Source organism: Silurus aristotelis (genome assembly GCF_946808225.1).
Source record: "Silurus aristotelis genome assembly, chromosome: 7".
NCBI classification, from domain to species: Eukaryota; Metazoa; Chordata; class Actinopteri; order Siluriformes; family Siluridae; genus Silurus; species Silurus aristotelis.
Window position 1 is genome coordinate 19,551,755 of NC_139580.1, and position 27,175 is coordinate 19,578,929.

At 36.0% G+C, this 27,175-nt stretch overlaps 2 protein-coding genes across 4 annotated transcripts; one reads left to right on the plus strand and one right to left on the minus strand.

Annotated features, from left to right (window-relative positions):
• Positions 1-298: 298 nt before the first annotated feature.
• On the plus strand, positions 299-8,586 carry LOC310728474 (ras-related protein Rab-8B). The gene is made up of 7 exons (XM_083545909.1): positions 299-526; positions 3,167-3,227; positions 4,980-5,040; positions 5,138-5,215; positions 5,428-5,517; positions 6,420-6,536; positions 6,656-8,586. Exons 1-7 carry the CDS (start codon positions 403-405, stop codon positions 6,746-6,748), a joined length of 624 nt encoding a protein of 207 aa, XP_083402035.1. The 5' UTR covers positions 299-402; the 3' UTR covers positions 6,749-8,586.
• A 589-nt stretch (positions 8,587-9,175) lies between these two features.
• On the minus strand, positions 9,176-26,534 carry LOC310728452 (transient receptor potential cation channel subfamily M member 1-like). Of its 3 annotated transcripts, none has more exons than XM_083545860.1 (27): positions 26,145-26,534; positions 24,939-25,015; positions 24,311-24,494; positions 23,946-24,159; positions 23,738-23,862; positions 23,472-23,643; positions 22,809-22,983; positions 22,601-22,724; positions 17,926-17,998; positions 17,743-17,843; positions 17,479-17,643; positions 17,197-17,331; positions 16,996-17,046; positions 16,399-16,539; positions 16,291-16,320; positions 15,912-16,198; positions 14,963-15,191; positions 14,664-14,789; positions 14,016-14,147; positions 13,750-13,878; positions 12,783-13,034; positions 12,386-12,560; positions 11,724-11,744; positions 11,484-11,628; positions 11,121-11,323; positions 10,674-10,806; positions 9,176-10,479 (listed from the first exon to the last, which is right to left on the minus strand). In XM_083545860.1, the coding sequence occupies exons 3-27, from the start codon at positions 24,311-24,313 to the stop codon at positions 9,306-9,308; spliced, it is 4,515 nt and encodes a 1,504-aa protein (XP_083401986.1). In that variant the 5' UTR covers positions 24,314-24,494; positions 24,939-25,015; positions 26,145-26,534; the 3' UTR covers positions 9,176-9,305. The 3 variants fall into 3 exon arrangements, with proteins under 3 accessions (XP_083401986.1, XP_083401984.1, XP_083401985.1); XM_083545858.1 differs by having other exon boundaries at positions 12,368-12,560; XM_083545859.1 differs by having other exon boundaries at positions 12,368-12,560; positions 22,809-22,977; positions 26,145-26,282.
• Positions 26,535-27,175: the final 641 nt, after the last annotated feature.

Genomic DNA, 27,175 nt, shown 5'->3' on the forward strand with positions numbered 1-27,175 from the left:
TAACAATCATTTAATTCGCATGGCACATTTTTGCAACACAGTTTTGCAAGATGTCCTGGGAAAGTTATGACAAATCTTATTTAGTTTTCTTTTTAAATGTATTGTTATTATTATTATTATTATTATTATTATTATTATTATTATTATTTTATTATCATCATCATTATTATTATTATTATTATTATTATTATTATTGGTGTTATGTTTATTAATAAAACCTGGAATCGGGAATCAGAACCGACTCCAAAATGTCTACAGCGACCATCCGCGCGCCATAGAAGGCCATTGACGTCAGAGGTAAAACCCCGCCCCCTCGTCCTGTCTTGTATGAATTAGTGTCAGTGGTATGGCCAGGACGCTCACTGCGATCACACGTTCACGGTTGGAGCTCCGGTGTGGCAAATGGCTAAAACCTACGATTACCTCTTCAAGCTCTTGCTTATCGGAGACAGCGGAGTTGGAAAGACGTGTCTTCTGTTCCGCTTCAGCGAGGACGCGTTCAACACCACCTTTATCTCCACCATCGGTCAGTTCGCCGGGCCGGGTCGTGTCGGGTCGGGTCGGGTGGGCGGTGCACCATAGGGCTCGTTCAGCTTCAGACTTAGGGCGTTTCTCTGTTAAATCCAACATACCAACCCGGTTTGCTGTATTATAATGTTTATTTTTATCTGCAGGTCATGTGAGGTTGTGAGGAAACCGTTATCTATAGTCAAGAGAAACAGGAAGTTGGTTTATATTATGTTACAATAAAGGCCTTTAGATCAGGCTTATTTTTGAAAACCAGGCATGCTGTCATCTTCTTGAAACATCTTGAGCAAGGAATGTAAACTATGGAAATTCATTGAAAGAGTCCAAATAATGCACACGTGCAAGCGATGGAAGCTCCTTAAAAGGAGATGCATTTGTTCTTTCGCAGCAGCAGATATGTGGCATGGACTATTAAACAGAAGTCAGATGTATTCTGGTATTTACCTGCCAGTCTACATGTTGAAGTGTAGTATTAGGTCAACAGACAGTTGCGTATCAAGTACCACCATTTTAGTGTGATACCAACCAACATTTCACCACTAATCAGCATCACGGCAATGCAAATACTCAACGTTCAAAACTGAGATATGTTTGACTTTTTATTATCAAGAATATTAATATTTAATATCGGGTGAACTGATACTTAGTGATGTACAGTTTTGGTCTTTGATATATATATATATATATATATATATATATATATATATATATATATATATATATATATATATATATATATATATATATTAGTTTGCTTTTATTTGAATTTAGCTTCTAGGGTTTTGGTCTGATTAAGTAAACCTGATTTTATTTGGTTTTAAATGAATCAAAGATAAACCCAGAATTTTCTTGAATTATCTTTTATTATTATTATTATTATTATTATTATTATTATTATTATTATTATTGTGCAAGAAACGTCTTACATACAGAACATAGAAAAAAGGGCACTTTTTAAGTTGTGTATCTTAGTGTCTCTAAATCTCAGATTTGTATTTAATGTTATTCTATTTTTAAAGCTCATATTATTGTCATTATGCAAAGATGAAATGTTTTTTGTGCTTTAAAATTTAAGCACAACATATATGCTCATATGTCAAATTTACAACAATAGACTGCAGATTTCATGGTAATGCATTGGTCATTCCAAGGCCTGTTGTGCTGGGAAAGGCCTTCTGTCTCACAGAATCAGGCCTGTCCTTGAACACAGACCACACTGTTTAAAGCCACTTTGGGCCTTGTGACATTCAGCTTGTTCACGCCTTCATTGTACAGACAATGCAGTAAGCAGAGGCGTGATGGGCAGCTACTTCCATGTGCCAGGAGGTGGTTGACCCCGGTGTTGGCCATAGTGCAGGCTTCCCTGCTAACTCCCTGCAGAGCACAGGAGATATTCACCAGTGCTTCCTCTGACTCTCTTGGTCTGTTAATACTTTGCTTATCTTGTTCAGGTTATTCAAAAGGTGACCAAAGCATCTTTATTTGTATACATGTCTGAAATTATTATCTAGTTTTAACCCGAGGCAGATGAATAAAGTTAACCAGCAAGTGTACGCTTCGGGGTGCATTTTGTTCAACAAGTTAATCCAGTTAGTCTGACCTTTCATAGTAATAAACAAGCAGCAATACGTATCTGAATGCTCGCTGTTTTCCTGTAAAAGGAAAGCCAGATAGCGCATTACCTAGCTAGCTACTTCCTCTGGGTGTCTCTTTTGTCAGAGTTTTGTTCTTAATTTCAACTTCTCATTTTTAAATTTTTTTTTTTTTTACAGATTGTTTATCAACTTTGGCTGTTGCTAATCAACTGTAACATCAGTCAGATTTTTGTTATTTTAAAAGAAATACATACACAAATGTCTACCCTTGTTATATTAAACTTTCCTAGCATTTATATGAGTGAATTTTTCGGAGGGCTATATTAAGTCTGTCGATTGTGATGAAGCTTGAATTAGCAAAGACTTTTTAAGGGATTAACACAGTGTTGAAGTTTTATGTCTGATGTTTTCAGGAAACTGTGGTTTATAACAGGGGTTAGTAACCACCTTCTCTTTTATTACAACAGAACGTGTTTATGAGGTGATTGTTCAAAAATAGTCTTAGATATGGATTTTGATTTGATCAAAGCGTCACATTTAAATATTCTGGACTTTCCCACTACTCAAATGAGTCATTACAAAGTGTGTTATAGTACATGCGTGCACCTCAGGAAATGGCGCTGCCTCCTGACTAAACTGTTTACGGAAAAAGCAGTTTATTACCACACTGAAAATGTGAGTTGTTTCATGCAGAAAGTACCTGTTCATATATTTGTTAAGGGTTTTTTTTTTTCTTCAACTTGGAAAAAAGTAGACAGAAAGCAGAAAATAGTTTCTGTTTCAGTTGCTGTTAGCTTTGCACCGTGGTGATATTCATACCGAAGATAAGACATTCCATGAAGCTTCCTTGTGAATACATCAATCAGTAATTGTTTATCTTTGAGGAGCTTTGCATTTATCTTTGTTAAGGGCACACATACATTTTTCAGTATGACTAGAAAAGCAAATATAATTTGATACAGACATACAATCAATTGTCAATCACGAAGACCTCATTTAGCATTTACCATGTGGTGTAATTGTTTCTTTTATTCTCATTTTAGGAATTGACTTTAAAATCCGGACAATAGAGTTAAATGGAAAGAAAATCAAACTCCAGATATGGTAAGCACTACAGCTTTTATATGTACAGTTTTATTAGCTGTTTTGTGTGTTTTGGTAAAGCATCTTGAAAAAAAGTATTACATTGCAGACTACAAATTAGTTTTACATGCCTGATCTGAAGTATATCACAAGTTCATGTGAGCTTATTGAGGACAATAATATAATATTGTTGATATTATTTTTTTAATAGTTTATAATAAAATAATATGGTATATAATATAGTAGTCTTTGTGTATAATGTGATCTACTTACACTGCTTCTTCTGTGATCAGACCATAAGCTTCAGAATCATTAGGGTTATGCATACATTCCTACTTTGGTATTTGACAAAGACAAACTTGTGAACAAAATGACCTTTTTGGAACAAAATAAGGTCCCTGGAATAAAATCCTCTACAGCACCAATGCAATGTTCTTGCATTTCTCTATTTTTTCATACACTGATGAGTAAAAAAGACTATTTGTTTAAAATAAAGTAAGCAGTAAATTCTTGGGGTCGTATGTCTCTTTCTACCATTGAGTCCAGATTCTGGTTGCTGAAAATAATTGGTTGATTGATTTTCTCTAACAGCAGCTTTTACAGTAGTTTCAGCTGCACAGCATATTCTAATATGAAGTCATTTCTATAGTAACAAGATGCACAAGAAAAATATAGCAAAAACTCCACATGACTGGATGGATTAAAACGTCTGTATTTTTTTATATGGCGATGTGTAATGCAAGGAGCAGTTTAGTTTGTATCTTTAGAAGAAGTTTGTAGATTATGCGCTACAGTAACAGGCAGCAGTACAACTAATTTAGGGGTGCCTTCATTGCAGAAGTCATTTTGACAAGCTACATTTTGTCTTATTAACCTTAAGAGAAATAATAAAAAAAAAAAAAGAGGCAGCTGAAGGAAATACTCTTTATCTAAAATTTTATAACGTATAATGAAATCTAAGTGATGTTTTATTCTTTTATTAATAATAAGGCCTTCCCTTTTTTCTCTTGAAGTTATAAAGACAAAATATCTTGTGTTACAGTACACTACAGGTAGCCTGTATAACAAAAACAAATGTAAAAAAGTCAACAAAAATAAACGATTCAATCGTTAGTCAATTATGTAATTCTGTGACAGCTTCATAAGTTGGTGTCAGCACCCTTTAGGAGATTTTTATAAGTGCGAGAGAAATGATGTCAGGAAACAGGCTGGTCTTCCTGTTGGGGGTCACTGTGCTTATAAGCCTGGCCCAGGCATTCTGTGACTAATGCTTAGGATATGCACACAATAGTGCAGTGAAAAGTGTGGCTGCTCTGTTTACAGGATGTGTAGGTTAGAAACGTTGGGGTTGGGAAGGGTGGGCCTCTTTTAGAACTAACTAAGACAAGGAAATCCAAGAAAGGTTAATGATGACCTCTGTATCTGGTCTAAAGTGGGCTGTACAATATTTTGTTTACATTTTTGTTACTGTTCACTTTGTCTCGTTACAACAGGTTTACTGGCGGAGCTATTTTGTGGTTTGTGTATTGTCTTGCACTGTCCTGTGTTGTCTTTGCACTGTTTGCACCAGGTTGCACACATGCACTTTATGTGGCGAGGACACTTACTAGTCCTGTGTTTTTCTGTTTCTGTAATTGTTGTTTTATGTTGTTTTATGTAGCATCAGGGTTCTGGAGAAACGTTGTTTCATTTCACTGTGTACTGCATATGGTTGAAATGACAATAAAAGCTTTTCGACTTGATTTTAAATGCATTCACTGTGGTTTGTTAAAGGGACACAGCAGGACAGGAGAGATTTAGGACTATCACTACGGCATACTACAGAGGAGCAATGGTGAGCCCACATCTTTATTCCCATCATACTGTTAAAATATCCTTAGGTACACATGAGGTGTAAATCTGTCCTATTTTTGTCTGGGTCTCTCTGCTAGGGGATTATGCTTGTGTACGATATCACTAGTGAAAAGTCCTTTGAAAACATTAAGAACTGGATTCGGAACATTGAGGAGGTGAGTTTTGGGAGCCACGATGACATAAAGCAGACATAAATGACCTAAAGGTCTTTTATTAAATGCAATTCTTAATTAGTGCTTAAACACTACAAATCTTCTCGTAATGTGTTTTATGTTTATTCAGTCAAATTATGAACTGGAGACATTATTGTCTCAATATTTTCACTATTAATGAGTTGAATGTGCTACATGTTTATTGCTCTCTTTAGCATGCATCATCAGACGTAGAGCGGATGATCCTCGGAAATAAATGTGACATGAACGAGAAGAGACAGGTGTCTAAGGAGAGAGGGGAGAAGGTACAGCTTTTCATTTTTTTTTTTTATTACTTTCCATTCTCAGTGAATACAAAGCCCACTATAAATAGGTAATGTAAAGATAGTGCCATTATGAAATTCCATTTTTGATGCAATACCAATAGCAAAGCTCTGATAACTGAGCAGTACATTATCCTGATCTAAAACTGAATTCCTAATTATAGCCAAGTCGACTCTCGACATACTTTAAGGACCTTTGTTTAGATTTTTTTTTTGTCTGTATCTTCCTTTTTTGTCTGTATATTTTCCTTTTATTTTTTAATTTTATTATTATTATTTTTTTACCTAAAGGAGTTTCATAAAACCTGTGTGAACTTTGCACCTTGTGAAACGTCTTTGTTTCCCTTTATGACACTCTCCCTTTTTCATATGCCATGCAAAATATACATCGACAATTCATAAAAGATTAATTTGATTCACTGTGATTGGACTACTTAGCAAACAACTCAACCAACACAGGCTATGTCTTGAACTATATATAAGAAAAAAAAAAGATTATTAATTGAGGCTATTAGCCAACTAAAGCAGTTACAGCTGCAACATGGCAATAAAACTCACATCATTTGTTTTCCTAAAGACAAAATCCTTCAGAATGGGGCTTATTTTCATTTTCAACAAAACTTTCAGCAATAAGTGATTTCCCTCAAAGTGAAAATATCACTAATTTATTTGAAATTACATGGATTTAAGTGATAAATTGTCAATGGTTTGACACTTTTACCAAATCTAATGAGATTGTGATCCAGTGTCTCATGATGGAATTTGGCTCTAAAGATAATACATATTAGTTCAGCTCTTTTGCCTTAATATTTACACATCAAAATCACAGTTTGCTTCAGTTTTTGTGATTTAAATTGTATTGTTCCTTACCTTTTGTTTTCTAGTTGGCAATAGATTACGGAATCAAGTTTTTAGAAACCAGCGCAAAAACCAGTGTAAATGTAGAAGAGGCCTTTTTCACCCTAGCGAGAGACATTATGGCCAGACTCAACAGAAAAATGGTGAGCAATGGAAACAACACTGCTATATTGTTAAGCATCTGAATAGAACTACTATACATCATTGACTTATTTGCATTTTCATTCTTGTTGAGTGGTCACTTCTCTTCTTCTATTTCTAGAACGATGGCAGCAATTCAGAAGGTGGGGCACCAATTAAGATCACAGAGAAGCGTTCCAAGAAGCACGGCTTATTCAGGTGCACACTCATTTAATGGACTCCATCGATTGGAATGCAACTATGGACTTGATCTCTCTAGCTGCAGAATCAGCTGGTATGGAAGGTCATTTGAGCCTCTACTGAGAGGTGCGCGCTCATGTTCTTACTGAGCAGGAAGACTCCTGTTCATACAGACCAACCGTTGAGTTGGCAAAAAGGATACTGTAGGGGTTCAAAGTTTCTAGTTTGTGAAATGTCATTGTTTCTTTTGGCCTTTTTTTGTGATAATCAAAGCACATATTTGAGTTTGACTGTCATTTTTTTTATAATATCAAAGCTTGAATTATTCCTTTTATAGAGCCTTTATTCATATTTTATAAAGCTTTTATAAGCATAACGTGTTATACTGCCATTACACATTGTTTATGGGCAGATGAGTATCTCTAAAATCTATAGTATGACTAGGAAAATTGTGTGTATAATTAAAGGGCACCTTTTAAAGATTAAAATAAGGGTTGTGTCTTACGGTTTGTCTCACAGGCACATAACCATGTATAGCACTGACAGAGATCCTACACTCCCCAAAAGTGTGGAGACTTCAAATATAGAACATGACAGCTAAAGAGCATGATGGGTAAAAGTACGCATGTACAGTCTGTCCATGTCTCTTTAAAGCAGCAGGCAGTCAAAACAAGTGACAATGTATAAAGCACACGTTAGTTCAAGGGTCCCAGCTGTGATCTTGTGTGTTGGTCTGTAGTCCAACAAAGCTTGCTGATTCTCCTGTCAAAAGACATTTAAATAAACCTAAAGTTAATAGATAGCAGGAAAATCATTAATCTGTGCTGGATTATGGTTTTGTATGTAGGGAAGGGTAGCATTATTTACATGCATCACTGGTTAATTAATTCACCTTACACACCTTGTGTGATTGGCAAAGGTTTGCATGTCTGAATGATAAAAAAATATAGAATATCTGTATATGAATGTATAGGAAAACCACTAATGCATGCTTTTATTGTTGTATGTATAATGTGCTATTAATTTTACTTGTTGGCATTCTTGCTGCTATGTATATTAACAAAGTACCACCTATTCTTATTGCTGTTTGTTTAAAGCCCAAAGTACTTTTGGTTTACACACATCATAACCTGTGATATCGATTACTAGTATCTTTTTGAAGGAAAATAGAATTATCAAATAGACAGTTATTTGTTGCTGTTTGTGTTGTGTGTCAGTTTGTATTCGGGTGAATTCATGTTAATAGCTACATATTCTGTACCCAGTTACATGTCATAAGTAGCAGTCATTTAAATGCTCTTTTGTAGCTGAAATTTGAGGGTGAGTTCAAATAGTCAATATCAAAGTGTAGTGAGCTGCACCAAAGTTTTGAAAGAAGAAGAATAGCAAAAAATAGACTGACAGATTGAGTCAGCAAGAAAAAGTTCTTGCTAAGATTTTTGTTTCCTCTTTTCAGCCCAAAAGTTGAGGCCTTGAAAATGTCTGTACATAAGTCAGTATTTTACTCGCACAGATAATGCACTAGCGTCAATGCTTTTGCGCTTACCTTAAAATTGCTTACCAAGCAAATGTATTATAATTATTCCAGCCTTGCTGTTCAGATGGGACCATTGTGATCAGTGTCATCAGAGACCATACATATATGCAGCTGTTTTCTGAGTGTATTCATTTGAAATGTTTTTTGTGATTGTTCACAATGTATTACCGTCTATCATTTCAGAAAGGAAATTATTCTTAAACAGCCTGCTCATCTGGTAGGCAAATGATTGTTTGAAAAAAGAACAGCGTGTAACCTCTAATTTCTAGTGTGATTTTTATTAATTGTGAAACATTTTTGTACCACATAACCAAAGTAAAATTGCATAGCCTTAAGGTTTATGTGTGCGTTTTGTTTCATGACCTAATACGCGACTACGGGAATGTTTTTGTAATATGCTTACTAAACACTAGAGAGTGCTATTGTGCTTTTTAATATTAGCAGCACACAATCTCTTTTGTGCACTCCAACATGTTCAGAAAATTGTCTTAAAATGTTGCATGCAGACAGTTTGCACTATTGTACATGAATCATGTAGTTCCATAACTTAACTAATTTAATTGGACAATAACAGTGGGTTTACAACAAATTATAACAGTGAATATTTTGCATGCCTGTTAACAAATCTGCGAGTGTTGACAATAATTAAAACAGTTAAGCCAAATTTAAGGCAAGATCATACAATTTTCCTTGCAATATACAAAGACTAATTGCTACAACATCATGTAGTATACATACAGTATATAGAACTCTACATTGGAAATTGTTAATTACATAATCACACATGTAGGGTGATCTACAAAACACCAAATATAAAATGGTTACGAGACTGAAATTGCAACGACACTGCAACTGTTTTAATGTAATACTATGTTCTTGATTTCTTGGTATGAAATACCATTTTTCCAGGGTTTCTTTCTACCTTGCAACCTTTCGCCTATTGAAACTCTTGACTACGGCACTGTAAATGGATGGATGAATTCATATTTAAGTTGTGTTACAGAAAGTTGTTTTTTAAGCAGTCATCTCTTGACATCAGATTTATCTTTTTCTTTTATTCATCCTTCCGTGACACTTTCCCACATTCTTCTCCAGACCTCTCTAGGGAACTTCCATATAAAAGGCTTCTTTCACTGCTGGAGCCCCGGGGCTTATCTGTACCTTCCCTTAAGGATTTGTGACATTTTGTGTTCCAGCTCTTGGATCTTCCTGGTGGAAACATTCTCTCTTCAGGTACCAGAAGATGAAAAGAGTCAGGAATTTTTTCATGCATGTTTATTCCTCCATCCTGAACTGCTTTCCCCCATATTTCATTTGTCTTGCTCGGGTCTCTGTCTTTTTCTTCTTTGTTATCCACCATATTTAGACTTTCCTCTGAGCCATTCTCTATTCTGTCCACTTGTATAATATTATTCATTCCTCTCTGGCCTTCTTGAGTTCTCATTTCTGTGCTAAGAATATTTGTAATGCTTGGTATCAGGTGACCCTCAGATTTACTTGCTTCATTTGCCTCTATGGTTTTACTAATGTGGAGGTTTGGAGGTGGCTGGCCAAAAACATTAGGCTGCACTTTATACTCAGAGCCAGCACTCCACCGCCGTGCAGTTGAAGATCTTGCAATTCCTTTTTGAAGAGAATTGGCTTCATTGGCTCTCTGCATTAAACATTCTCTTGCAGTTGAACTATACAAGCTGGTGCTACTAGACCGTTGGACCAAATATAATGACGCTTTATGTGCTGTTTCACCCTGAGCTATAGATTTGTCTGTCGTCTCAGAAGAGGGGATCCAGGTGTTCCCACATGAGTTTGGATAGATCCTTACTACTGGAACATCCACCTCCAAATTCAGCCCAAAATCATTTGGATTGAATGTAGGGGTGTTTAAAGGCTGCTTCACATTTGCCACAGGCAGTTGGCTTGAATTGGTCCTGTCCTTCTCCTCAGTAGCTGGACAGTCATCCATATGGTAACAATAAATGCTGTATCCATCATTGCTGTTAACACTGCCAGTGCGGAAAAGAGGCGAAAAGCCACTAACAGATGACGTCCGTGATTGTGTCCTCTTCAGTTCACTGTGGTCAATTCCAGCCAGTTTCTCCAATGCTGTCATCATGCGGGAATAGATGTCCTCCAACTGAGCTAGTCTCAGATCCACAGTCTGCAAAGAACCCTTCATATTGTTCTCTCTCTCATTCACTTCCTCTAGGTGCATGGACATGTTTTCAACCCTGTCATAAAATAAAATAGTTTAAAAAGAACAATTAAAAAAAATTAATTGCCAGGTAAAAATCACACATTTGTATTTGTTCCTTGTGAACCCTTGTGGAAAAATTTTATTATATTAAGTCCAGTTTACACTTTTTTACCATTGTAAGACAATCAATTAACATACATGATTAAAATGATTTACATATTTTATTACCTTTCACATGTCACCCTTATCCTTTCATCATTTGAGGACTGCTGTTCATCTTCTTTCTCTCTGAAGTATTCCTCCACACACTGCTCCTCAAATTCATACAGGCACCTTAGCTCCTCAAAAGTTAGGATAAGCTCTGCGAGGAAATAAAGATGCCATGATTTGTCAATGATGCAGACTCCTGAAAATGTAATTTTGTATGATTATGTTTTTGTCTACATTCATGTTGAGATTCAGTGATATTGATATACAAATAAAAATTCTTCAGCAGTTATATGAGCCTGTATTGTAGCAAATGAACATGGCCATGTGCTCTGTAATAGTTCTTTTCATTGGGAATAGATGATCATTGACATAACTGCACTAACAATGACTGACACTGAATGTACAAAAGTCTAACAAATAGCCCAGTTTCTTGTGGTCACAAGGATTTGTGTATAATTTATTCACTTAGTCCTTTGTCCTTTTCGTCCAGTTCTCCCTCTTTTTTCTTGCCACAACTGCAGCAGATTCGTCTAATAAGAATGTAAATGTGGCTGAAGATGATGAGAGGAGGAGGAAGCACTGGTCTGTCATGGAAAGTCATGATCAGCTGATACCGCTGGAACTTCCACACCTGGTTTGAGATTGATTTCACCTCAAAGAATGTGTTACTGTTAAGGATACAAACATGGTTTATAACTACAGTTGTATTTACTTTGTACAATTTCTGTCTTCTTAGTGTTTTCAGGAGTAGTTTAGTAAATGTGAAAATTCCATTGTCTTTTTTTCTCTGTCATAATTAAAAATTTGTATACTGATTTGTACACTTACTTGAAGACAGCAATAAGCAGGTTGACAAGGAGGATGTTGGCCACTAGCAAATAGCAGGCCATGATAGCTGGTGTGAGCCATGCACCAGGAATACAGGGGGGCAGTTTCTTTCCATCCTCATCATACATATTATCTCCACATGGGGCTGGGTAAAGACCTCACATCTCAGTTCAGAATAGCAGTGCTAATATTGCCATTTTTAAACAAAATTACAAATGGTGGAATGTAATGTTTACATACGATTTATTTCCATGGCATAAACTGGAGCGCATTCCAGAGAAGAACATTGACGGAGATAAAGCAGGAAAAAGGAAGCAAATATTTACTATAAATTCTAACAAAATTAAGAAAAAAAAAACTATAAATAGGAAAATGGGACACAACCAACCACCCACCGACCCACCCACCCACCCACCCACCCACACACACACACACACACACACACACACACACACACACACACACACACACACACACACACACACACACACACACACACACATCATTGGTCTAGTGCTATTGCATATTTACTGAATGATCTCCAAATGTTCTATATGTAATTAGAGTGACGATGTACATCAATCAAGCTGCTGTTTTGATGTTAACTTATTTAAGTGAGAAGAGGGGAAAAAATAAATGGTCTGGACTTTTTGGAAATTTCTGCTTCAAAAAAAGAGATATTTATTGTAATAGGTTACAACCCTAAACTGACAGATTTGTAGTTAACAACAATTTGTAAAACAACTTGTAAAATAAGTGAAATCAATAAGTATGAAATTATTTATCTGTACATGTGACTACAATACACTCAGTAACTCAGTAAGTTAGAGAAAAGCACAGATAAGACTGAATATGTGCCCTGGAGGCAGGAAAAAGAATCTTACTATCAATTCTGGTCTTACGGTCTATTGAGTCTGCAAACACCTCTCCATAGATCATCCAGTAGGGCATGTAGAAAATGTTTCGGGCTAAACGCCAAGTGGGCTCTTCATCTGGGTGTAGAATGGCCTGCCGTGCGACCCCAAAGCTCATGAGGACCACCAACATAATCACCACAAAGTACAACATGTCAATCATCTGAAAAATAAACCCCACAACAATAATGTTGCGGCATTGTAGGCTTTCCACATTTTTTAGAAAATGCAAATATACCTTCTAAAATGGTCTAAAGAATCAAACAGTTTAAAACGTTAATTCAGTCTGTAATAACTGGCAAAATATGATAAATTGAAAAAGTCTATAAAACCACAAACTCACAAAAGTTTGCTTTCTTTATTTGCGTGATCTACCATTACTTACCATCTTGCCAATCATCATGACATAGGGCCCAAGGTACTTGTTGACTCCAAAAATATCTAACACACGAATATACCAGAAGATAATATCCACACAGTATATAACCCGACCATAGCCCATGTAAGGTTCAGGCTGTAGTCTGAGGAGGAGACCCAGCAGAAATATAGAGATGGCAACCAGGTCTGTGATGTTCCAGTACTCCTCTAACCACACGTTAATCTTTTGCTTGAGCTTACCAGGCTCTGACATCAGAATCTAAAACAAATGAAAGCATAACCGGTCTACATTCACTCTATTTACATTCCTTTTAAAACTGTCTTTAACAACATATCCATTTTAACATAAGACAAAAGTGTAGAATTCACGCTGCAACCTAAAAGTGGAGTGCCCTACACAACATAGATTTTTTGAGCATGATAGAGCTTTCACAAACAGTCTAGAAAAAACACGCAGACTCTACTTGCTTCAACACCCAGTTTATATCATGGTTATTCTAACACCAATTATTTGACCATATTTCCAATCTTTTTTTGTGTCATTGTGACATTTCTAGTTCACCATGACATTTTAATGCACTTGCTGGTTATACAAATCTGTCTTCTCAGCCAAGAGATGAAATTCCCTCTAATCTGATTCTGGCATGCATAATACTCTATCATCATTCCAGTCACCTAAATATATAAGTAAAGTGCATGATCAAAAGGGCAAGCTATAAACAGCAGCATCCAGTAAACATGTGACTACCGTGTCAATGTGAAAAATTAATCTGCAGACTCTACATGTAAATAATCATGAAACATTTGTACATCATGTGAAAAAACACGTGTTAAAATAAAAACAAATGCACTATATAAATACATGACATGCAAATAGTGGATGGATCCATAATCTGAAGTTCCTTTTTTTTTTTTTTTTTTTTTTGAGGGGAAATATATTGTGGTTGTTATTCTAAAGAAAATTCAAACCTCACCTGTCTCACTTTCTCTAAACCGAGTGTCAATATGTAGGAAATGACCAACCACTCTTGCATCAGTGGCCAACGTTCCATCTTTACCAGGACAATGTAATTGTACAGCATAAGATACCCAAGGTACGAGATCTAATACAAATATATACAAAGCAAAGCAATCATTTCATATGAAATTTTCATATTAACTATTACTATAAAAATATAAACTATTACTATGAAATTACTATATTTAATATGATAATCAATGAAAATAGTTTTCTGCTTACTGTATTAAACCAAAATTTGGTGAATGGTGCATTGTAGAACTCATAGATCTTCTTTCCAATGGATACATGTCTCGGCCTCTTAATGACATCTTCTTCATCGCCTTTCTTGGAATGTGTATCTGTATTGGCATCCTGAAATAACATAGGCCATGTTGTTGAGAAGATTTCAATATTTTGATAGAAAGAAATAGGAATGCCAAAGAAAGAAAAAGTGTTCTAAACAAATACACATTTTTATTTATTTTTTTAAAGATTCTTAGAAAGACATGCACATCAGGACCAGGATTCTATAAGATACAATAAAAGATGTACATGTTCCGTGGGTTTTTCTTTAGAGGATTCATTCATTCTGCCTTTGTAACTGCCTGGTCAGGGTTGAAATCTCTGTAATGAAAAAGCTGAGGAATTGTCTGGGCCAGAATTCACAGTCCACTCTGACAGTTTTAGCATTTCAGCTTGTGCTTTTGTTAGGGATCCTACAAATAAAATTAACTTCTTCACATCCCCTTCAAGTTTTTACCTGAATATAAATATTACCTGAAGATTGGGATAATGAAATTTCATTACAACCAACTAAACAAAGACTTACTATCTTATCTTACTAAATAGAAAGAAAGAAAAAAAAACTTTAAAAAGGACAAGTGTTACCCTAGATTTATTCTCATCTTCCGTGTCCTTGGCACATGATTTGTCATTAGAGACTTGGTAGGTGTCATCAGCCACACGGAAACCGAGGAGCAGAATTGAAGGAGGAAGGATAATGCCTGCAATCACCTAAAGAGATGCACTTTTATGGTTGAGAAACAATATATGTATATGCCTTGTATATTTTTGTATAATGGCACATTGTTCTTCACATAGAACACAAAGTTGATAAATAAGTGAAGTATTATAATATATTATAGATGGGAACATAAAGGTGCCTGCCTTATTATAAAAACAATCACCTTGAGTCCAGGATTTTTGCCAACCCTCAGGCAGCCCATCCACATGTCAGTAAGGAGCATCTGGCTGCATGTGTGTGCAATAAAGTCTCTGTGTTTGGCAGCCACTGCTAGTTTCAGGCAGGTGGAGTTACTCCAGTTCTTAAGCTCATAGGTCAGCAGCTTCATGGCCACCTGTTCATCGTGTTTGTATGCCTGGTCCAGAAGCTCATAAGCCAAAATTCCAAACTCCCTAAAAGAGAAATCTGATGCTGAAACTTTTCTAAAGCAAGCCAACAAAAATTAATCTCTTACAACGTTTTACAACATTTGTTTACTGTTCATCAGCAAGTAATAAACATGTGAATCTTTTCTATGACTTCCACATAAAACCAAATTTATGACCACTATTAGGTGCAAGATGTAATCTTGCAAAAGTGTAAACACAGACCAATGACATCATGGTCCCACTGTTTTTTAAAGAATCTTTAGTATAAGTGTATAAAAAATGCATAAATATAGGTACTGTATAAACATTACACCACATCAAAACTCAAATTTGTTTTCTGATGTAGCCCAAGAAGCTGTGAAGAAATGTTTTGTTCATTTTCATTGAACAATTAGTACTGATCAGGGACACTGTGTGACTGAAGCCAATCATGAGAACACAGTCAGATTGGATGCTACTCCACTGCAGGACACCTTTCTGCATTTACACATTCACAGACACAATATATTTAGAATTTAGAGCAATTTAGAACAGTTTTGGAAGTGGAAGCAAGAGGACCCGGAGTATATATACTGTACATGGATATTTGGAGCATTATAGTTCAGGATGAAACAAAGCTACCAGTTGTGAGATAAACACAACCTACTATGCATATATGGTATTTTTCTCCGCAAAAAAAAGTTATAATTAGTAACTTAGAGTGTCACGTAACTCCTGGTCTTTTTATACCCACTTAACACTCACTTGGAGTTGTTATCTAGATCTTGAAAAATATCATCCACAAGCTGGCTGACAGAAGATTCATGGGCCATGGCTTTATAAAGTTTACAGGCCACCAAAGCCTTAGCCATGGCCTCCTCTCCCCTCTGCCACAGGAACAGAGCCATCTTCTGCCTCCTTGTTAGCACAGCCCAAACTATCAGCTCGTGGAATGGGTACTGGAAACGGCTGACCTCAGGGTCGTCAACATCAATGTCCACCTCCTCTTCTTTCTTCTTTTTCTTTTTGCCTTTCTTATTTGGTTCATCATCCTAAAAGGGTCATTAATAAATGAAGGATAAACTGCTACAGGTTCACTACAGAACAGGTAAATTAACAGCAAACTGCAAAATATTAATAATACCTCCATCCCAAGAAGTTTTAAAGCTTTTGGCTGTAAATATAAGAATAAAGAAAGTTATACTTGTGTGTGTTGAGATTATACATAAAAACACCTGCTGCTCCTACTCACTCTTTTAAGACCATAAAGGTTGTTGTAAAGAGCACGGAAACCTTTTCTTGTGTAGTTACAGCGATAGGCCCCTCCCATAAGATACTCCATCACTAGGCCAATGTCAATAAGTGTAATTTGATAATCTGGTGGAAGGTTACCCTAAAATATCAGAGAAGACTGCTGTGATTAAAATCATGTACTTGGTGATTAGAGACCAAACACCACAAACAGGAACTTAAAAAAAAAAGAAAAGTTTAATTATTTGGATGTACAGTAGCCTAGTTAGGAAAAAAAATTGAAAAAGCCATTTCAAAATAAATGTAAGGTCAGAGGAATGGGAATTAAATTGTCCTTAAACAGTTTCAATATGTTAATTTCTATTAATAGACACATGAAAAGATTCAAGATTCATAATTCAAGAGTCAGGCCTTACCACATGTATATGTTAAATAACACATTATAAATTATTTTCATTATAAAGACATTAAAAGGAGTAATTTCGTCTTTTTCCAGTATGTAGACATTTTCAAAACAGTACAGCCTCTGAAAATGCATCCTCTTTTTATCTTTAAATTAACAAAAACATTTTTTGTGTTATCGAAATCAAACACTTACTTTTTTAACATCTCGAACTACAGCATTCAGTGTGTTGACAGGTCCAAGCTTCTGAAGATTATTTTTTTTCAATAAATAGCAAAATGGAAAAAATGGCAAATAATTAAGCCCATGTGACATCAGAGTGGGTGAATATTTTTTTCTGAAGATTAAAAATTTCAATTTCACATACTCTTTGGCAGCTTTTTCTGTGGTGCTTACCGTGTTATATAATTCCTCTAGTCGTGGGATGGTGAGGAAATGATGAATATTGACCCCATTTTCAATCAAGAGCTTAACAAAATCTACTCTGTCCAGCACCAGCGCATCCATCATCGCCTGCTCTAAGGAGTTCACCTGATGAGGGCACCAGTTAAGATGTCACATGTCAGTGTCTATAAAGCATGGCTGTTTGAAAATATATTAGTTGCTATTGTACAATTCTGAGTGACATGATTTATCACAAAAACAAAAGTACAGTATAGTATGCTCCATAATCTTTACCCAGTTGAGTAATTCTAGCTTTCTAGGATCCTTTTCCTCTTGAACATCTCCCCTGGAATTCCCCCCTTTGCTCTTCTTACCTCTGCCCTTTGCTGTGCCCTGTGAGGCTGCAGGGGAGCTTTTGGGTTTCACGGTGGATGTAGCACTAGCCACTGCACTTGCAGGCTATAATACCAAAGAAGTGTTGACCATTGATGTGAAGCACAACAATTGTATTTCTTTTTCAACAAATGGCACAAAGGTAGGGTACGAAATGCAACTAACTGGCAGGTTGTGTCCGTAGGCAAAAATTTGGTTGCGTGCTATATCAACCCGGTTCCAAGCCAGGGCCAAACTCAGTTGGTCGGAGGCTGAAGCATTTGTGCCTGACAAAGCAGAGTACATGCACAGATAAAGGAGACTTGGGATTGGCTAAGAATGTCAAATTTTGTGAAATTTGGGGAGTACCTTTAAGTAAAGCTGTTAGAATGGACATCTCAATGTCTTGCTGCCCCTCTGAACCCAATCGAAAGACTGTAATCTACAGTAGGAGAATTTATTAAAAAAACCTTAAACTTAATCTAAATAAAATAAGATAAATAAAAAGTGAATGAATGAGTGAACAAAATATTTAATGAATGAATGAATGGAGGAATGAAAAAAAAATGAAAAAAAAAAAAAAATAAAAGTAAAAAAAAAATATATATATATATATATATATATATATATATATATATATATATATATATATATATATATATATATATATATATATATATATATATATATATATAATACACTGTATTTAGCAGAGCAGAATAGAGCTTTTCTTTGCTCGGATCAAGCATTTTAGGATGCTTGTATTAAATACCACTCCATCAGAGATGCAGTCACATGTGGAGAAATGCTAAGTGTGATTGAGCTGGTATGAATATGTGGCACAATGTCAAAGAGTTTAAGGGACTAGGGTTTTTTTTTTAATAGATTTGCTTTGTAAAAATCAGATGTGTAGATTTATTCATAGCTAGAGCCTCAAAGCACTTTTGTACGTCGCTCTGAACAAGGGCGTCTGATAAATGCCGCAAATGTAAATGTAAAGAGAGTCTATTAACACCATTAACCCTTATCTTAATAATAATAATGCAGGTCATATATTTTTGTTTAATTTTATATAAAATAAAAAGACTAAATATATTGTTTAAACTACACATTATGTTATATATACAGTGGGTACAGAAAGTATTCAGACCCCCTTAAATTTTTCACTCTTTGTTATATTGCAGCCATTTGCTAAAATCATTTAGGTTCATTCTTCTTCCTCATGAATGTACACATAGCACCCCATACTGACAGAAAAACACAGAATTGTTGACATTGTTGCAGATTTATTAAAAAAGAAAAACTGAAATATCACATGGTCCTAAGTATTCAGACCCTTTGCTCAGTATTTAGTAGAAGCCCCCTTTTGATCTAATACAGCCAGGAGTCTTTTTGGGAAAGATGCAACAAGTCTTTCACACCTGGATTTGGGGATCCTCTGCCATTCCTCCTTGCAGGTCCTCTCCAGTTCTGTCAGGTTGGATGGTAAACGTTGGCGGACAGCCATTTTCAGGTCTCTCCAGAGATGCTCAATTGGGTTTAAGTCAGGGCTCTGGCTGGGCCATTCAAGAACAGTCACGGAGTTGTTGTGAAGCCACTCCTTGGTTATTTTAGCTGTGTGCTTAGGGTCATTGTCTTGTTGGAAGGTAAACCTCCGGCCCAGTCTGAGGTCCAGAGCACTCTGGAGAAGGTTTTTGTCCAGGATATCCCTGTACTTGGCCGCATTCATCTTTCCCTCGATTGCAACCAGTCGTCCTGTCCCTGCAGCTGAAAAACACCCCCACAGCATGATGCTGCCACCACCATGCTTCACTGTTGGGACTGTATTGGACAGGTGATGAGCAGTGCCTGGTTTTCTCCACACATCCCGCTTAGAATTAAGGCCAAAAAGTTCTATTTTGGTCTCATTAGACCAGAGAATCTTATTTCTCACCATCTTGGAGTCCTTCAGGTGTTTTTTAGCAAACTCCATGCAGGCTTTCATGTGTCTTACACTGAGGAGAGGCTTCCGTCGGGCCACTTTGCCATAAAACCCCGACTGGTGGAGGGCTGCAGTGATGGTTGACTTTCTATAACTTTCTCCCATCTCCTGACTGCATCTCTGGAGCTCAGCCACAGTGATCTTTGGGTTCTTCTTTACCTCTCTCACCAAGGCTCTTCTCCCCCGATAGCTCAGTTTGGCCGGACTGCCAGCTCTAGAAAGGGTTCTGGTCATCCCAAACGTCTTCCATTTGAGGATTATGGAGGCCATTGTGCTCTTAGGAACCTTAGTGCAGCAGAAATCTTTTTGTAACCTTGGCCAGATCTGTACCTTGCCACAATTCTGTCTCTGAGCTCTTCAGGCAGTTCCTTTGACCTCATGATTCTCATTTGCTCTGACATGCATTGTGATCTGGAAGGTCTTATATAGACAGGTGTGTGGCTTTCCTAATCAAGTCCAATCAGTATAATCAAACACAGCTGGACTCAAATGAAGGTGTAGAACCATCTCAAGGATGATCAGAAGAAATGGAAAGCACCTGAGTTAAATATATGAGTGTCACAGCAAAGGGTCTGAATACTTAGGACCATGTGATATTTCAGTTTTTCTTTTTTAATAAATCTGCAACAATGTCAACAATTCTGTGTTTTTCTGTCAATATGGGGAGCTGTGTGTACATTCATGAGGAAGAAGAATGAACCTAAATGATTTTAGCAAATGGCTGCAGTATAACAAAGAGTGAAAAATGTAAGGGGGTCTGAATACTTTCCGTACCCACTGTACATTTTAATTAAGTAATGAAAACAAAACATTAATGAAATTATATACACCTTTTCCCATGCTTAAGAATCTTTGTGACATCATGTAAATATTTAGATATGAGTATAAATAAGAGATTAAAAGTGACAACATTTCTGTACATTTCTATATTACCATAAATATAAAATATTTTGAAAAATTATATTCATTCATTCATTTTCTCCCGCTTATCCGTAATTCGGGTCGCGGGGGCAGCAGTCTAAGCAGGCCCCCGCCTTCGACTGCTGCCCAATCCTCACAGCACCGTCCCGAAAAAAAAAAAAAAAAAAAAAATTATATTGATTTTCTGTTTTATATCATTTATCAAATGGCCATTTGGCCCAACCCTATATCCTTGATAGCCTGTTCATTGTAATCAGACATTAGTGCTTATATTATACTTGTGGCAAACCTCAGGGTGAACTCTACCTTCTACATTCAGGATCAGAGACAATTAATAGCATGGTGTTCTTTTTGTTCATTTCTTATATAGGTTTCTTTAAAATTCTTTTGAATCATATTCAGATTTCCGAATATCTACTTCTAATACCAGATACCAGTAAAAACGATGAAAATATGCATCAAATAACAAGGCATAACTGAACATACTGTTTACTGTGCTTTTTACACATTCAATTACTATAATCTAATGAAAGCCATGTATAAAGCAACATATTTGAATAAATGAAGAAGGAGGTTAGATTATGAAGAGGTGGTGCCTCTCTTCCATGTTTTGTTGAGCAGCAGAAGGACTAAACATGGTTGAAGCAGGTGGTGCTGCACTCATCCTCGTTATTTTCTGTCCTCACATAATTTACCATCTGTCAAATCTACTGCAGGAGTGCAAATGTTGTTGCCATTGGCTGTCCACACCACAAATAAGTGCTAGTTATTTTTACTGGACAAAGAATATATAAACACTGCATTAACTGTGCAAAATAATAAATTAGACTGAGCTAAAACCTTTATATCTGGAAATGAGTGAGGACTTCATGCTTGTCATAAAGCCCTTCTTAGAGCTCATATAATGGCCTTTCTTAAATAATATGTCTACAGTAGCTTCACATGCAGGTAATGACCCAGGAGTTAAAGTATCTGGAACTCTGTACAGACCTCTGGATTGGAAAGAATTCACTGTACCTTTATGCTGGTCATTAAGAAATTCACTATTCCAAAGGGTAAATCTTTTATTTATATGTTATTTAGTGCAGGAGCAGGCAGAAATGCAGACTCATTCCCTGAATACACCATAAAACCTATATAAATTACATTAAAAGTTTATGCACCCCCTTCAACAAATATTCTTTAGTGTTATGCAAATATATTTAAATATATTAAAAGACACTATAAAAATTATTATATCATAAATGTATTTGTGGCTGAGCTTGGATAACAACATAAACCTGCTACTTCTCAATGTCTAAGGATCTGGGCTACATATGAGCTATAATTAGCCCAAAGATGTCAGAATTAATATAATGCAGCACACACAGTTTGGAAAAAGATGAAGGGAAGTAGACTTTATTTACAAATGATCACAGGGAGATGATGTTTTTCTTTTTACGAGATAATGGAAAGTACACAAATGATAATGAAGATGTAGGACAGTGAAAATTAGAATAGTGTTTATTTAAGAAAAGCTACACAAAATACAAAACAATTAATACTTAAATAAAGATTTTTAAGATAAAAAACAAATAGCGGAACAGTCCATTTTTCACAACATATGCTGCTATTTGATTACAAAGCGATTTATAGTTACGTAGTATTGTAGTAAATACAATAGATATCTACAGTGTATGTATTAATAGCTAATGTTTGGGCGAAAGCAACATGCCTGAATCTCTACTATGTTCTCCCTACATTCTTTAGTTCTACAATCACTCTATATGTAATTTAATAGAGGGTGTGGTCTCCACTTCCAAATAAACATTCATAAAAAATAAAATTTGTATAGAATATCTATACAAACACTACACTCTCAGGAAAAGGTACACATACTTGCCCCTAGGTTTATCTTGTGAGGGTAATTTTTCCTTTTAGTTACAGGAACATAACTGTATACCAATTATTAACAAATACAAATTTTCTTTTTTTTAACTCTTGTATAATTTTGAAGGTGCAATTACAGTGTTTGGGGCAAGAAAATATACATGTATAATATATATTGTTCTTCAGTGTACATACAATGTACATTAAAATGTAAACTATCCATTTTAGACATGGTTCTGCTAATTGCAATATGTATATGGTACACATACTCACCAGCTCCCTTTTCTTCATGCACTCCATGATCAAAAGAAAGATCTGCTGAGACTGACTCTTGCTGTAGTTGAAGGTCTTCTGAATGCTAACCATTAGCTGGTCTCGGGCATCGTCACTTATTGTCCTGTAAACAAAAAGTATGTTTTATTCTGCTGGTTTGTCATTTGCAACTGTCAGTCCTTACTGCATTGACTAAACCTACCCTTACCTGTCATTCTCTGAGTGTTTGTGGGCAAAGGAGAGGATGTCTGAGGCTCTGCCACTGCCATCACACACCACTACAGGCACAGGAGGTTCCTCGCACAAGCTCTCCAGTACCACGGTGATCATGTTTGGTCCTCCTTCTACAATCAGACATACTAGTGGCACACCCTGACCTAAACCTCAGACACAGCAAAAAAACAAAACAAAACAAAACAGTATTTATTAATTAAATATGTAAAAACCTGTTTAAACTTAAAACAATAAAGTTAACAGAAGCCGAGGAGAAAAAAGCACACCTGGGCTTCCCAAAGCTAACATACTAATAAACAGAGACCTTATTGGTCAATTTGAATAGTGCATTATACTGTGGCTTGATCTGGTTGGCATGTGATGTGAGTGGTGACAGCTGAGCATCCCTTTGCTGTCCCTGCCTTATTCCAAATCCCAGGCATAGGATGACAAAGGGAAACCCACAGGTCACAGACAAGATCTTTTTTTTTGTTTATACTATGTGATATGATACAATATCTGCTAGCAAACTCTAATAATGCTGACACCATTTATAAGCTATTAAAAAATAGCCATAACAGACATTTACATTAAAAGAACTCAGTGATGCATTAGCAGCAAATGGAACGGCATTAATGGATTGCCTTAAAATGCTTACGGGTGTTAATTTTCTGTAGTGATATGTGCTTTTCCAGCTGTCGACGCAGTTTGACCTCTGCCCCATACTTCCCACATGTGCCATTATCACACAGAATGAAATGAGAGTGGCTGCTGTTTAGAATGGCCAACTTGCTCAGAGGGTTAGACATTGTCTGGTAAGGTCTGGTCACCTGGAAACAACACAAAGAGATTAATGGAACAACTAGAATTTGGCATCCGGTATAAGAGTGAGAATACTAATCAATAAATTGTGCTTAGTCCCACATCTTTTCCAATGAGATCCTCTTTGCTCTCCAGGATTCCCCATGGTGCAATCCCAATGGCACAGACCTTTCCTCTGGATTTAGAGCAATGGTCTTTCAAGGCATCTCCAACATGGCGAATCACCCCTGAAGATTAGTTAACAAAATTATTATAAGTGTCATTATGTACTGTATGTAGCGTGTTAGTCCTAACTGATAAATATGCCTACCTGTGTTAATTCCTGCAGTGAAAATCCAAGCTCCTGTAGTCACTGCAGCTTTAATCAGGCCTTTGCCAAAGACCTGCTTTAGTCTGGGCTGCAGATCAAAATTCTGTAGGCCTCCATGAACAGATATAAGGAGTGTTGGCAGTTCTAGATGCCATTCTTTTACCATTAGGTGCAACAAGTTGTCTGGTTTAGTGTCATGAGATACTCTGATGTACTGAAATAAAGATTTTGATATTTTAACAGAAGATTTTCATCAATAGACACATTTTAAAACATGAATAATGTTTGTCAATGATGTCTATCTGACAATCACCTTATATAAAATGCAATCATACTTAAAGAAATGTAATAAAATGTATATATACCATGGCCTTATTGATAAATCCTCCTCCTTGAAACTCGATAGTACCATAAGCATCTGTAGAGGAAACCTGTGTGTGTTTGAGTACAGTCCATTTCTCTTGAAGGGTGTTCACCTGCACTAGCAGGTCCTCCCTTTTTTCATTTTGGATAGCTTCATGCTGGGGCACCAGCTGACCACAGGCACACCTTAGGGGAAAAAAAGTTGTTGGTAAAGAGTTTTAAGCTGTGTGCATATAAGTTATAAAGCTGTAAAATGGCACTCTGGGAAAATTCCTCTCTGATTAAATACTGATTATCAACACTGCTCCATCAAAATACTTTTAAATAGTTTGTATGGTACACGAAAAGTCTGGCCCTCAATGCTGACTATCTGGGTCCAAGCTGTACTTTTTAATAAATGTTTACTTGTTTACATTAGTTATTTTCACTGGGAGCTCGTCACCTGGCTGTGGATTGTTGCTTAAGCAGTTTTTTTTTTTTGATCCTTTTACCCAGTCACATACAGCTGCAAAGCAGTTAGATGCCCCATATGCCCTTACCAGTATGATCATATATTTAGCCGCTGATGCCTATGATGAAATTTCTGAGAATTTATTCAAATTTATGTTTCAGTTAGGCAAATAAGTTTACCGATTTGAATCCTTAGATAGAATGATGTGAATGCATTCTCTTTTCTGAAATGTCCTCTCAATCCAAGCTTTCAGCCCCTGCAAAAAAAAACAACAAAGAGTTTAAAAACAGATCATAAAATATTTTATTATATTCAAGTTTATAAATATTTAATTTAAAATGCCAGGTGCTGTTACAGTCTTTTACAGTTCTTTTAGTCTCTAATGTATTTTCTGTATATAACTAAAGTTATAAACTTTGCTAAACAAATTTTAAGTAATCCAGTACACAAGGGTAAGATTTACCCTGAAACACAAGCATATCCCTTGACACATATAAGCATATTTTAAATCGGTATTCTAAAAATAATTTTTTTGGTACATTTTTGGTTTGACCTGAAATTATTAGTGCATAGCAAATTAGACCTCGGAACTGCTCTGAACATTGTCATTGCCCTCTTTTCAATTACAAAAAAAAAAAAAGCAAAGAGAATCAAGTGAAACAAAAACTAACTTTTATTTTTAAATGGACGTCAGTGCCTGCAAAGTTAGGTTTTTGATTGTGCTCCAGTAACTCAATGAAAATAACTTGAAAACAACTCCTTTTGCACAGGCCTTTCTTGTCAGTTCAGTCCTACTTAAGATGAAAGCCTTTGAAGTAAATCTCTTCTGTACATTTAAATGAAGAGAAGTAGATGAGAAAGTGAAAAAGAGGTAGTTATAAACCCACGTAAACATGACTTACCCCCTGCTATTCTTTTGTGTAAATCCTTCCTCCAGAGACCAAGAAAGAAGTAATCTTTTAACCTTTTTTTCAGTAATATTCTCCAGCACTTATTTTAAATAACTCAATACCTTAATAGAAAGTAATTTATTGAATTATATGATTTATTTGGTTAATTAAGTTATATTTGAGGCTTGTAGATAAAATATAATTTTAGTTGGTTGGCCAACCTAAAGTTACTAAAGTTCTAATTCATTTGTGAAATCTGCATCACAGATTCTGTTAATAGCTCAAAGTTGTAATTGTAAATGCCAACAAGGCAGTTTGGCATGCTTTCATACATTACCATAAACACCAAAGAAAATACAAAAGCAAAATCAACATTAAACATAAACCACCAATTCTAATCCATATTCCCACCATAAATTGCTTCAATAAGCACTTACTCGCAGTATAAAAAGTGAATGTTTTTTTCAAGTTTCAGCAACTGAAAACAAATCCTACCTGTGCAGCCTATCATGTAAAAGAGAAAGAGGAGAAATCAATGCTCTCAGCTTTTAGCATCAGTGTCCTCTTTCCTGCTCCTCTGGTCAGGGCAGCTTTCTCTCTCAGTGTGTAAGTGCCCACTGAATCCTACTGGACATGAAACTTCACCACTTTATGAGGGGCTGTTCATATGATGAGCATGTGAGCAGGCTCTTTGTTCACAAAAAGTCTCATGATTCCAGTTCAAGGTAATCCTTTTGGGAGTCCCATGACCGCTCTCCCTGTGCCTACAGGGTATTTTCATCTCCTGCTAGAACAAGGAGAGCAGCAAATCTGCTTTGATAGCCTCAACCCCTCCTTCTTGCCTTAATCTTCCAATTCCTGTGACTCCTTTTTGAGGATTTTCATCTTAGCCAAGCAGCTCAAAGCCAGAATCTGTGATAGGGTAACCACTACAAAAGAGTTGATGTACCAAAACAAAGTGAGGAGAGGGAAAAATCACGAGAAACAGCTATGGGCACTATAGTGAGAGGATTTTATCCGATGTGTCACCATCCTTAACTACTTTCACTTCAAACCCATTTGCATAATTGAGAGAATTGGCCCAGACATTCTAATACAAGAAAAAAAAAAAATCCTTTTGTTAAGAAATGACTGGACTCCAACTGAAGATAAGGTCATCTGTTGCTAATTGCAAATAAATTAACGATGTTATAGTGGAGTAAAACTTGAAACTTAAAGTACAGTATGTCTTGACTAGACATGGCATTTATTTATTTAAGTATTCATTAAGTAAATATTAACATCCTGGAAATATGAACACAACACCAGTGTGAGAGAGGGAGGGAATATCTTTTAGAATAATGTTCGTTCTGATATACATTATACTACATCTGCTTAATTCCTTTAATTATTATGCTGCTTTTAAGTATTGTAATTTATCTATGGTTTGTTTATTTACTTTACATATGTCTGAAGGAAGACATAGGCTACTAGCTTGTGCTGTGTTCAGCTATAGTGATGCACTTTACTTCAGTTAACTTTCCCCC